Source organism: Drosophila persimilis, unplaced genomic scaffold (genome assembly GCF_003286085.1).
Source record: "Drosophila persimilis strain 14011-0111.01,24,50 unplaced genomic scaffold, DperRS2 tig00000191-arrow-pilon, whole genome shotgun sequence".
In the NCBI taxonomy this organism is placed as follows: Eukaryota; Metazoa; Arthropoda; class Insecta; order Diptera; family Drosophilidae; genus Drosophila; species Drosophila persimilis.
In genome coordinates, this window is record NW_020825298.1 from 1,198,077 (window position 1) to 1,210,411 (window position 12,335).

General features: G+C 40.7%; 4 protein-coding genes across 4 annotated transcripts; 2 read left to right on the forward strand and 2 right to left on the reverse strand.

Annotated features, from left to right (window-relative positions):
* The first annotated feature begins 202 nt into the window (after positions 1-202).
* On the forward strand, positions 203-2,503 carry LOC6595434. Its single transcript, XM_002020819.2, has 3 exons — positions 203-922; positions 1,128-1,199; positions 2,071-2,503. The coding sequence occupies exons 1-3, from the start codon at positions 251-253 to the stop codon at positions 2,482-2,484; spliced, it is 1,158 nt and encodes a 385-aa protein (XP_002020855.2). The 5' UTR covers positions 203-250; the 3' UTR covers positions 2,485-2,503.
* LOC6595435 (mitochondrial pyruvate carrier 4) lies at positions 1,285-1,983 on the reverse strand. Its single transcript, XM_002020820.2, has 3 exons — positions 1,823-1,983; positions 1,724-1,764; positions 1,285-1,655 (listed from the first exon to the last, which is right to left on the reverse strand). The coding sequence occupies exons 1-3, from the start codon at positions 1,914-1,916 to the stop codon at positions 1,365-1,367; spliced, it is 426 nt and encodes a 141-aa protein (XP_002020856.1). The 5' UTR covers positions 1,917-1,983; the 3' UTR covers positions 1,285-1,364.
* A 91-nt stretch (positions 2,504-2,594) lies between the features above and the next one.
* On the forward strand, positions 2,595-9,014 carry LOC6595433 (carbohydrate sulfotransferase 11). Its single transcript, XM_002020818.2, has 3 exons — positions 2,595-2,894; positions 7,948-8,419; positions 8,483-9,014. Exons 1-3 carry the CDS (start codon positions 2,607-2,609, stop codon positions 8,710-8,712), a joined length of 990 nt encoding a protein of 329 aa, XP_002020854.1. The 5' UTR covers positions 2,595-2,606; the 3' UTR covers positions 8,713-9,014.
* A 2,103-nt stretch (positions 9,015-11,117) lies between these two features.
* LOC6595431 (electron transfer flavoprotein regulatory factor 1) lies at positions 11,118-11,903 on the reverse strand. The gene is made up of 2 exons (XM_002020817.2): positions 11,799-11,903; positions 11,118-11,680 (listed from the first exon to the last, which is right to left on the reverse strand). Exons 1-2 carry the CDS (start codon positions 11,838-11,840, stop codon positions 11,465-11,467), a joined length of 258 nt encoding a protein of 85 aa, XP_002020853.1. The 5' UTR covers positions 11,841-11,903; the 3' UTR covers positions 11,118-11,464.
* Positions 11,904-12,335: the final 432 nt, after the last annotated feature.

Sequence of the window (12,335 nt, forward strand, 5' to 3'; positions counted from 1 at the left end):
AGTCTTGCAATTCGATCTCGATCTGGATCCAACCAATATTGCTTTAGTATGAAGAAAATAGCTTTCACTTCACTTATTGACCTCAGTTCATTTAAATTATTGAATACTCCGCACATACATAAGTGCAAAAATGTATTGATACGTAGCTACGATAGTAATTGTAGCGCTATCGATTGTACTGCAAAACCAGCTGATCTGCCGCCGAGCAAAAATTATGTTTATTGTTCAATAAACAACGTAAAATAAAAATATGGATAGAGGGGAATACAGAAAAGATCGCTCTACTGATAGAAGAGAACACTCTTTACAGAGAAGGGATCGCTCTTCTTCACATGGAAGGGAACGCAGTTCACACCGCAAGGATCGCACATCACACAAAAGGAAACACTCTTCCCGCAAAAAAGAACGCTCCCCACACACTGCGTCAGATCGTAGAGAGTCTCGGGATCGCTCTTCACACGAAAGGAAACGCTCATCACACCGAAAAGAAGGCGCTGCGACATCTAGACGGGAACGCTCACCACACAGAAAAGTGTACTTACATAGAAAGGAGCACTCTTCCCTACACAGAAGGGAACGCTCTCCACACAGAGCAAAACGCTTTCCACCGGAGGAGCACCTAAGAACGCCGGAAACCAATGTCCTGACCTACAAGAAGTTGCAGCAGATGCCCGTAAATCTGCGCAAGAAAGCAATTAGAGAAGCACGCAACCGAAACGAGGAGATACTAAGCAATCGCAAGGGAAAGAAGAAAAAAACCAAATCATGGATCACTGCTCGACGCCAGTGCAACGCCGCCGAATGTTCCGAGCACAATAACCTGGTGGACAGCACAGAGCAAGAACTCCGTCAGATTTTGCAGGGTTTCGATGTACTCTCGGACATACCCTGTGACTGTACGGCCACGGAGCTGCTGGGCGAGGTAAGTGACCCCGATTTCGCACAGTTGAGGCAAGCAATTAGCACACTAGGGTGTTCTGCCATCATTGATGTCGTCATTCTCAATGACTGACCTACTGCCCGGTCTGAAGACTCTACAGATGCTAATTGATCGGCTTTATTGTGGGAAACGGCTACCGTTATGCGCCAGTCAGTGCTCACGTATTGAATATGTTTCATAATTTCAGATTGCCATCGCAGAGGGAAACGCCACAACTATTTTCGTGGAGCGAGATGGACTCACCACCCTGACAATTGTGGTTAGTAGTATCTGGAAACGCAGCTGTTTGCACTCGCTTTCGGCGGCCTATCAATTAGCTTGATTCAATCACCAATCGATCAATATTTCACGAGTGAAATGTTGGCGCCGCAATGTCAATCCAGAACAGCGTCAATAGTTTTATTTGTTAGCATGCTTAGACTCTTTAATGATCTTGTTTAGAAAGTGGGACAGTGCTGTTGGGTTCCACTCCTCGGGGTGACCGAAAGTCCTGCCACACCTTGACCAGATCATTACTAATGCTCCTCCACAGCAGGACGACTTGGGAAGCAGACATCACAGCATTGCAGGCCATATAATTATAGTTCCTGGGCCTGATGACCATAGACCAGCGAGACCATAGGACACCACTCAAAGCTAGCACAAGTGTCTGCTTTTTTGATATCAGATGCGGCTGTCGATTAAGCACATCACCAAGCCCAGCTAAAACCACGCTCTATAGGAGAAAAGAGAGAGCAATGTTGGGGATCAAACACCTAAGGGAGGGATCCGATCCGGCCATACCCATTTGAAAACAGGACCCCAAAAGAAGACTGTCTGCGGACCTTAACAGAAGAATTTTAAATGGGGAAATCCGTAGTGTAAACCGATCTGTTAGCATACCCGTGGGTGAGGTCCAAAAGGGTCTCAGCGGGGCCGGCACCCGCCTGTCTACGTTTCTGACGACGACGCCATACAGCAGGGAGAAGAGTCTCATATCCTATTATGTTTGTCGTGATATCCGAAATCTTGTACAATTTTCGTATTGTACAATTTAGAATTTTGAATGGTTAGGCAACGAATGTACGATGGAACTCCAAACAAAACTCTCTCTCTTGAGGCATGCTCTCTCTAATGTTTTCTCTCCGCAGCTCCATCAGCCCGAACCGACCATCGCGCAGCTTAAGAAGGCCATGGCTGTGATATCTCGCGCCGAGCACAAGCGAAGACAGCGCGAGCGGCACGAAGAGAGTCTCAGGCGTCGTGGATTGGCCGACGGCGGGCCCGAAGATCCACAGCGGCAGCAGCAAGTTGCTGGTGGAGCTATGCCGAGCTCCACCGGCGAGTTAGTTTATTCCGCACTGCGCAACGGGCACGATCATCGCGCGTTCGTTTCTTGGCACTTTCTATGGCGCTGCTTTGGCCTCTTCAACGTGGAAACGAATCAGCCGATCGACGACCGCTCAAACGGACGGGCCACCCTCACAGAGCTGGGCATTGAGAACGCTGCCACCCTGAAGTTTGTTCATCGCGTCAAGTACTTTGGTTGCCAAAGGCAGAAATAGCCAGCAGAGCACATCCACTGACAGCCAATGACAGTAGTAATCTCTTATAACATAAACATCGGATCATTGAAAAGCCAGTCGCTGGTCGTCAGCAATCGTAAGGAGGCCACCTGCACTGCATTATGCATCAACTGGTTTCGCTTTGGTTTTGCATTTCACTTGTTGCCACCACCATCTTCACTCTCACCCGCTGCACTCCGTTTGAGGATGGGAACAACAACAATGTCAAGATCACCAAGCGGAGCCTGGAGCTGACACAAACCATCAATATCCAGCGGCAGGAGTATATGCAGCGGCAATGCGAGCTACTCGGCGAGCACACCCAGACCCAGGAGGATCTCACGGAGCTGCAAATGGATCATATGATTGTGGACAAGCAGCACAAGCTGCTCTACTGCTATGTGCCAAAGGTATGTCAACCGCTGGCTTCCTGCTGACGCAGCAAAACGATTGAAAAACGAGCCGACGGTCATGAATGATGTACATACATACATATTTGTACATTATTGTGGTTGCCATGTGCCGTCCCAAAAAAGGCGTCGGCATTAGTCAAAAATCGGCATAAACACCGAGTTCTCTTTTCCTGCTCTGCTTTGTTTATAAAAAAACTTGTTTCCTCTGCTTCTTGTGCCTCACGTGTTCTCGTTTTGCTTCGAAACTCGGAGAGTCCAAAGCATGTGTTGAGGTTTTTTTGTTTATCTTGCAGCTCGTGGCAGTGACAAGCGAAGAAGATCCAACCAATGAGTCTATGTTTGCTTAGGCCACAATTAGAAGCTATAGTTAAGTGATCTCTTTCATCCAATTTGGTTCTATAGAGACTTACAAGCGCATTTGTAGGCACTCTTAGCTTATCGAAGGGTTTACACTCTCATAGCAGCATTATATTATAGAGAACCACTTGTATATATACAGTGAATTTCCTTATAATCGAACAATCTCCTGTTCAGGCATTTATTTTTGTATGGAAAAATTAATTAAAATGTTCCTCAACCAAATTTATCAGCTTATGGGGACTGCTCTAGTATTAGAACAGTTTTAAATGTAAAATTTCCGTTGATTTATATGTTTTATATTCCTTTATACAAATGAAGCCACGTATATGCAGCTTGCAGTTAACTCTAGTCCGTTTCGGTTCTATACAGACTTACAAGTGCATGTCTTATCGAAAGGGGCTTACGCACTCATATCAGCATTCACTTTATATATATACTCATATATAGTATATTCCTTGAATATACTGCTGATTACACTGGAATTAAATGCTCAATTACAGCTCAAAACGACTGTTCTCGATCAGTTTCGACCCTCAGTTATTCTGTTAAATGGCTTGTAATTATACGTAATAATCTACAACTTTTGTAATTTGTGATCTAAGCCACCAATAAATTACCAACTAGATTTGCATTCACTTGCAAACTACTGACTACTACTCGTATTAAAGTGATCTGCTTAGCTCGGGAGTCAAAAGTCAATGTCTCAATGGGTCTGGCCAACCGCTGGCTCAGTGCCACTGTCCCCATTCTCTAGTTGATAAGACCTAAAACGAAGCTGAACTTAGAGATTAATATAGAAATATTTGCAAATATATGGCGATTATCTGTGGAATGGCCCCCATAAGGCCATCTATTCTGTGACGTCTTTTCCCCACAGATAATCCAATCCAATCTATATAAGTATATACAAAAATTAATTAACTTAAACTCTATGCACCTTTGATTGCTTTAACTAATTGGATTAGGAAATTACCTATAGAGGAAATTAACCAAAGGAAATGGCCTTACAATAGTACCACCCGCTTATCAGCCAATAAGTTATTGGAAAACATTAGAACCAAAACTATAAGATTAGATTGTCAGAGTGGCCGCCCGATGCCGGTTGCTTGGTGTGAGGCGGCTTGACATAAAAATAGATTCCTGTTTCATGTTGCCGGACAACCTTTGAACCCCTTTTTAGTTCTTCAAACAAATTCATTTCGGCTCCTCCACAGAACACAATTGAGTAATAGCCAATGAATGATGCGGCATGCGGCATGCGGAATTCTACGCTACTTATCAATGCGATACAAACCTTGATTGTGGAGTCTGGTTATACCAGTACCCAGTATCAGCTTTTTGGGGTAGTGGAGGAAATGTCATCTTAAACGCACACATTTCAAAATCTTTTCTTTATTCGAATTATACCCATTTGTTGTTCTACAAGATATAATTGTGAGAGATATGGCTGTGCTATAGAAGATTACTGATGGATGTTTAAGGGACCAAAAAAGAAAAGAAGAAATACATATCATAGTTTAGTGGGATTAGTACATTAGTGGGATTAGTTTTCTAAGAAGTACCCTAATCTGTACGAATTTAAACCTATAGGAATTTACATACTACTCGTATTCCCCGGAAAAACGATTCATAGAAATGATTGGTGAGGTATTCTAAAAAAATAATCTTTTAATAAGGGAATTTAATTATAAGAAATATATCAAAATATAGATCAGTTAGGGACACTCAAACTTACTTGATTTATCAAGAGTTTATGTGCAGAAACTATTTGGCGGTCAGACATGGTCGGACAATTCATTTTTGCCCATTTTTGGGACGACGACGGCCCAAAACTTTTTTATATAATATATTGATGAAGTTATCTGTAAAACAACTCAGACTGCAGATCACTTTTATCCGCAGTATTTGCTTTTAACAAATCGCAAAGTTCGAACAGAGTGTACTAGGTTTGTTATCCGATCTAAGAGATTAACAATCATTGTTGAGTATAGAAATTTAGTTAGACATTGAAGAATGTTGTGACTGGGAGGGAGTAGGCGTGTCAGCGAACATGCCACCTGAAGTGGCTATACACACGTTCCCCTTATCAAGGTATTGCCTCCACTCCACTCCATGTCTATAATCTGGCAGAGCGAACAATGAGAGGGGGATCTCTTAAATCATATAATTACAAGCTACTATTCATATTCGACTCTTTTCATATATGTATGTATGTACACGCGCGCGTCGGTCAAGCGTTTTCCCAGCTCATTCTTCCATGAAGTCGTAAACTGTTTGTGTTTACCCTTGGCCAATAACCCTCTCCACATCATATTTCGTATACCCCGATATCCTCCTCCACTGCTGCTGCTGCTGCTGCTGCTGTGATGGAGGCTCGCCCAGAGAGTCGGCTACTCATTACGAGTATGCGGCCGTCGCGTGTTACTTTAATGGCTATAAATGAATTGCGTTAAGTTCGCATATTTGTGTTTACGATAGCTTACGTACATATGTATTGAGAGTGTACTTACTCGTATTTTCAGCATTACTCTGAACTTTGGCCCCGAACCCCCCTAGAGCTGGAGAGCGAATATGACAGTGGGACGAGATTGATTGAAAAGATGACAAGAAATGTTTAAATTTCACTTGAGTGGTGAATGTGGTTCTAAACACTCAGTCTGCTCTGTGAGCCTTGGTTTGATCAAGCAAAACATTATTTTTTTAATTAACAAAATTGTAGCCTAATATTATTTCTACAGCACAATTTAATGTGCTAAGTTATGGCTAGAGCAACAAGGCCTTCAGGCTGTAGTAAAACCTAGAAAGGCACAAAACGAAAGCCTGATTGAAAACTTTCACATTTTCGTTTTCTTTTGACTTGTTGACAGATCCTCCAAGCATTCACCATGAACTATGGGCTTGATCGAGTGGGGGAAAACATGGTTTAGATTGTCTAAACATTTTTCAAGGTTTCCATTTCGTTTTCCTCTGATCAAGACAAATAACTGAGTACTGTAAGTACTCGCATTCTAGAAATTACTGGGTAAACATTCTTTCATTCGACACTGCGGACATATCCCTTTGCACTGAAAGCACTTACAATCGAAAACTTGGACTTGGATCATGCGAGCGGGGTGCACTGAAGCAATAGTGATTGAAAATACATGTATACGCTGCTGTGTTTGGTTAAATCTTTTGAAGAAATTCATTTAAGAAATTCGCTTTCATCAAACTGCTTGGCATATGCCAGTTGTTCCACCGAACTGATCTTTTTGAACCTCCGTCCGTCGTTTCTTTTTGGATTGTGGTTCCACTGTCTACATGGGAATTGTTTGCTTTTGTAATGTGAAATGTTTTTGCGGTGTTTAATTGCGCTCGGCATTATCTGTCCGCCCAACCAAAATGTTTATATACAATTGTTTTTTCGAGCTGTACGCGAGTACTCGTTTGCCCCTAGTAATATGTACGTACTGTTTGTGTGTGTTCAGTGTTGATGTGCTGCTTGAGGCTAAGGCTGTGCATAGTTTTCGTTGGTTGACTTCAACGACTTGACTTATTGCCCAATGTGTGTGCCCCATTCGGCCGTTGGCTATCCCCCAAGCAGATCTTTCTCTCTTGGCGAAAATTATAATTTATTGCAGTTGGCAATTATAATGAAAGCACTTGCCTGACAGAGGTCTCCGAAGAGATGTAATTTCACGATTAACACTCGCAAAATTGCAACAAAATGGCATTAAAAAAAAACAGACGTCCAGACGGGGTCACTTTTCTGAACATCGATCCCAAGAATATGATACCTTTTTTTTACTAGTACTTCATACCCAGCAACAGAACTCCTCGAAAAGCGCTGACTGGACTATTGAGCTCGAGTTTTTTTGACCGAAAATTGCTTGCGACTGTTGCTTCCTTTAGACATTGATTTTATGACTAATAGATATGTACATATGTATATTGGGTGACAAAGTTTGACATATAGAAATATACTAGCAGTTGCTCCCAGCTCCTTCTATTGCTTCTATTGCTCTATTGCTATTTCAAAAACAATTAGACTAGATCCCTAGCCCAAGTCTCTCTAAGTCCCTACTTATAGTCCCTTAAACTATATTTAAATGCTATCAAAGTTATCCATTTCAGTTCAACAATTGTCAGCCTAAGGCCATAAAAGGATCTACTTGGAATCTCATTCAATTCAATGACTATTGTTAATTGATAATATATCCTATTCAAAAGAAATAAGCTAAATGAATTATACAAATTACTTTATGAAGTGACTCAAAACTAAATTGATAACAGATATCTATAGAAATATCGAATATAATGATGACAATGATAATATTTGCCCCTTTGCAGAACTTCTTTTTGGAATAGTTATTCAATGAGTGTGCAAAATGATAGCAACAACAAATAGATTTCTTCGACCTTTATCTATCACTAATGGGTTCTCCCCGTAAAGTAATGGAAGATATGCTATAGGCTTATCTAAGTATTCCTTTGAATTATGTTATTATGTGAAATGTATGATGATTCATTCCGAAACCCAAAAAATTATTCTGGCGAAATAACTCATAGGGAAAATGTAAACGAAGAATTGTATTTTTCTTGTGGCCTCAATCGGATATGTACATATTTCTTGTTTATTTTGTTTGAATTGCTGAATACCTCTTGAAACTAAACAAATTCTAATGCCGCTTTTCTCTTTGCCGTTTTCCAGGTTGCCTGCACGAACTGGAAGCGAGTGCTGATGCTACTAACGGGGAAGTGGCATAATGGCACAGATCCCCTGCAAATCCCCGGTTCTCTGGCCCATTCGGTGGGCATGTTCGCCAAGTTCTACGATTTGAGCGATCAAGAGAAGCAGCAGGTGCTCAGCGAAGACTATACGCGCTTCATCCTGGTGCGGCATCCGTTCGAGCGGCTGCTTTCCGCCTATCGCAACAAACTGGAGGGTGATTCCCCGAGTGCTCGGTACTTTCAGTCGCGTGTGGGCAGGCAGATTGTGCGAGAACTGCGCCCGGAAGCCAGCAACAAGTCGCTAGAACATGGGGACGACGTCACGTTTGGAGAATTCGTGGAGTATCTGCTTACTCCAGAGCTCAGCAGGGCCAATCAATCGGCGTACAATGAGCACTGGGAGGTGATAGCCAAGCTGTGCAATCCCTGCGTAATGAAATACAATGTTGTGGGTGCGTATGAGGATACCACATCATCATTCGAAATCCCTCTCTGACCACGACTCTTTTTTCCAGGCAAATATGACACATTGCTGGATGATTCCGCATTGGCGTTGTATCTGGCCGGTGCCACAAATCTGACATTCCCCACCGGCCACAAGCCCTCCAGCACGCGTGCCAATCTTCGTAAATACTTCGATCCCCTGCCAATCGGTGCCATACGCCAGTTGTATGAAATATACGAGGAGGACTTTCGCTTCTTCGACTACGGCATGGACGATGTTCTGGGCTTCGAATTCGGCTGAATGAATGAATTTGTAATGTGAATGCTCTCTGTTATGTCCGAGTCACTACCATAACGCTTTCCACTGGAAAAGAATGTGATTTTTATCATAGGATTCGTATTAGCAAATATTGGTTTAGTTAACGTTTAGTGAAGCGCCATGCGAATATTATTTTACATTCACCCCTCTCCACACAAATATCACAAACATTATTCGATTATTACTCGTAGTAGTTGTGTTCGGTTTGTTTAAGAGATTATTAATGCAATCAAAGTGTTAATTTGTTAGGGAAATTATACTGTAATCATACGTTTACATATTGTACGATATATAAGTATTTTATTTGATTTTAATTATACGCCAAATGTAGTTATTATAAACGTATTAAATGTATTCGGTTATGTTGGAAAAATACTTTGACGTTTGTGTTTAAATTAGATTAGTTAGATTTAGAATGGACAACAGTATACCTTCAGTTTGATGCGTAAATGGTTTGGAGGATAGTCTATAAATATTGTTATCTGTAAGAATTATTATTATAGATTGATGCTTTAAAGATGTGGAAGATAACTCTGTACTGTAATCTCTTAGCATTGCATTGTTGAAGACCAAGAACAACATGTTTATTATTAAAGTTATTTGATTTTTAGACGGTGTATAGGATAGCTCTGTAAGTATTGTAAATTGGGCAAAAATTATTCCAATTATTAAAAGTTTTTGGCTTATATGGTGCCTCGGATATTGTGTAAATATTTTAGATAACAGAACCTTTCTTATATTGCATGTAGGACACTGAGTATATATTGTTATTTTAATCCACTGCATTGTAGAGACAAAAAACTTTTAGAATTTGTATAGTTCGATACTTCAATAGTGCATCAGATTGTCTGTTAACATTGTATTCTGAGAGAAAAAATCCTTATAATCGATTATAGTTCGAAGCTAAAATGTCTGTATTACGTTGCGGGTGATAAACATCCTTGAAGCTACATCGACTGCACGCGGTTGACTGTAGTTTTTAGTGCCAAAATATTTTGGTTTTCTTTTGTATTTCTCAAAAGAAATTTTTAAAGTTTTCAAATCTTTATTCTTTCACGACTTTTCTCCTCCTTGGAAAAAATCTAGGAGTGTATATGTATCTACACAAATTTAGTTAAAACTCGAGTGGACAAAACAGATTATATTAGAAAAATATTAACTTTTAATTATATTTAGAAAAGTTGTTACATACTTTTTAAATCCTTTAGATTTAAACTGTCTTCGTTCTTTGATATATTTACAACTACTAGATAGTACTTTCAAAATCTATTTTCATCTTCGCGTAGTTTCTTTTACTCCTTTTGCATTTTTGGAATATTAATTCTACCAAGCTCTTTACGGATAATATATTCGAGTTGAAGTGTAGTCTCCATGGGCTATAATGAAAATCAATTTATTTAACGATTCTCTTTATTGAATTCAATTGTGGAAATGGAGGAATGAACAAGAGTGAAAATAATGATTGAATAAGAAAGTGTATAGTGGAAAAAGGTATCCCATTATCTATCTAGTCAAGAAATCCATCGCATCAGCGCTTTATGTAAATCCAGCTTGTACTCTATAAATAGTAAGTACGTAAATCTAAAAAGCGAACCATGTAATGTGCCTGCAAAAGACGGTCACATCTGAATGAGTTTACACGATTTTCATATTGACATCATCTGAACCCTGGACACACTTATCAGTTTTACATTCCCGTGCTGCATTGATCGTTGAAAATCGTATTGTTTTTGCCCCTTGATTGCGCGAAAGCTTTCATGTTTTCGTCAGCGTAATATAAAAGCTCAATCAACCCGATGGATGGCGTCGGAAGTTGTTTATCGCCTTGGAGGGGCGACCCCATGATCAGCCCAGCCGCCCGTCTGAATAATTTAAATACGCAATATTGTCTATAAGAGAAACGGAGACGGACGGCGCCCAAAACGCATTCGTGATATTATTTCGTGGGTATTTTTATCCGGGCGACATCTCATCAACAAAAAAGGTAGAGGTGCAGCCGACGCCGAAGCTATTGATACCCTTTACAGATTGAGCCATTCTATAGTGGCTATAAAGAATCTTGTGAAGCTTAAGTTTGTGAACTTTCTTGAGTAAAAGGATTCGATTTGGAACAACATATGTGGAGATATAAACTTGAATAAGCAATTTCCAACATCGTTTTGGATCTAAATAGCATATGGCTCGTGATTTACGCTAATTATATCATTAAGATCAAAAATATATATATTTTATGTGAGGTCTTGTCTTTGTTGCAAACATCGCAATACCCTCTGCAGAGGGTACAACAGTAACGATATCACATGCGCGACCGGCCTTCCTCCCCGCCCTCTACAAAAAAAAGAGCCGACAGTTCAAGGTCGCCCCATACAATTATTTTCGTTTTCGGCTTTGGTTATTCAATGACTGCTTCTTTTATTCGCTACGTCCATTTTTTCGCTTTTTTTGTTTTTGTTGGGTTTTGCATCAATCACAAACTTGAAGTTAGACATTGACAAGACATTCGAAATTATGAATTAATAGGTTTTTGTATAGCGTATAGGTATAGGGAGTGTTGTGCTGATATTTTATAGGGTGTGCGGTGTGTTGGGAGTTGCGTTGTTTTGCTTTGGCAAAAGAATATGCATTATATGTGTGTGTATTATTTAAAGCAAAAAGCATATCATATTTCTCTCTCTCGCGTCGTCAGTCCTTGAATTTCAATATCCGCATAAACTTAAACACCGCCGTTGCAGATCTATTCATTGTAGCTATAGCGCTGCTTCACGGTCCGATACTTCTTCAAAGAATAGAGCGCTTCCACCTCCTTGGCTAGGTAGCGTCCCTGCGCCAACAAAGCCACAATCTTCTTGGGATCACTCTCATCTTTGTGATTCATGAATGCGTCATGGATTTGCTTGCGGAACTTCTGAGGCCCATTTTGGCCGGGATACTCACGGCCCAGATACTGCAACTGGAGGAAAATAACGTTTACGCAATGTTTTTTGGGCGGGGTGGGGGTGCCCTGTTTTCCCAATGGAATGCGCCGGAATGCACGTGGCCGGCCCGGGTGGTTGCTGCAGCGAACTTACGTGCTTGTAGAGGCTGATAACTTTGGAGCGCAGCTGTGACATCACCAGAACTCGGCGAGATTTGTTTGTTTGTTAAATGCAAAAGTATTGACTAATGCGACCACAGCTTTGGAGCAGTGCAGCTTTTCAAGATTTTAAGTGAACCAGAGATGGGAAACAATCAATAACATTTGATAATTGAACGAACTTAACCCACTTTTCGCGGCTTAACTCTATATGTTCACCTGTTTAAAACGAGGGGGTTAAGTGGGTTAAGTTCATACAGCGAATATGTCGTAAACGATCTTTCCACAAATTACAGCAATCTATACATTCAAAATGCGTGTTCACCAATACAACAAAATACGCTGGACTCTCAAGAGAAACAGCAAAAAGAAACACAAATATCACAAATACTGTTAGAGCAGTAGCCGAAGACCCTGGGATCTAATCCATCTTTATTGTTTGTTTGTTCTTCCATCGGTATACTTTAAAATACGACGGTATATTTCGGTATCGGTATTATCGATAGCGAACAGCTGTTTCAAAAAGAAGAAG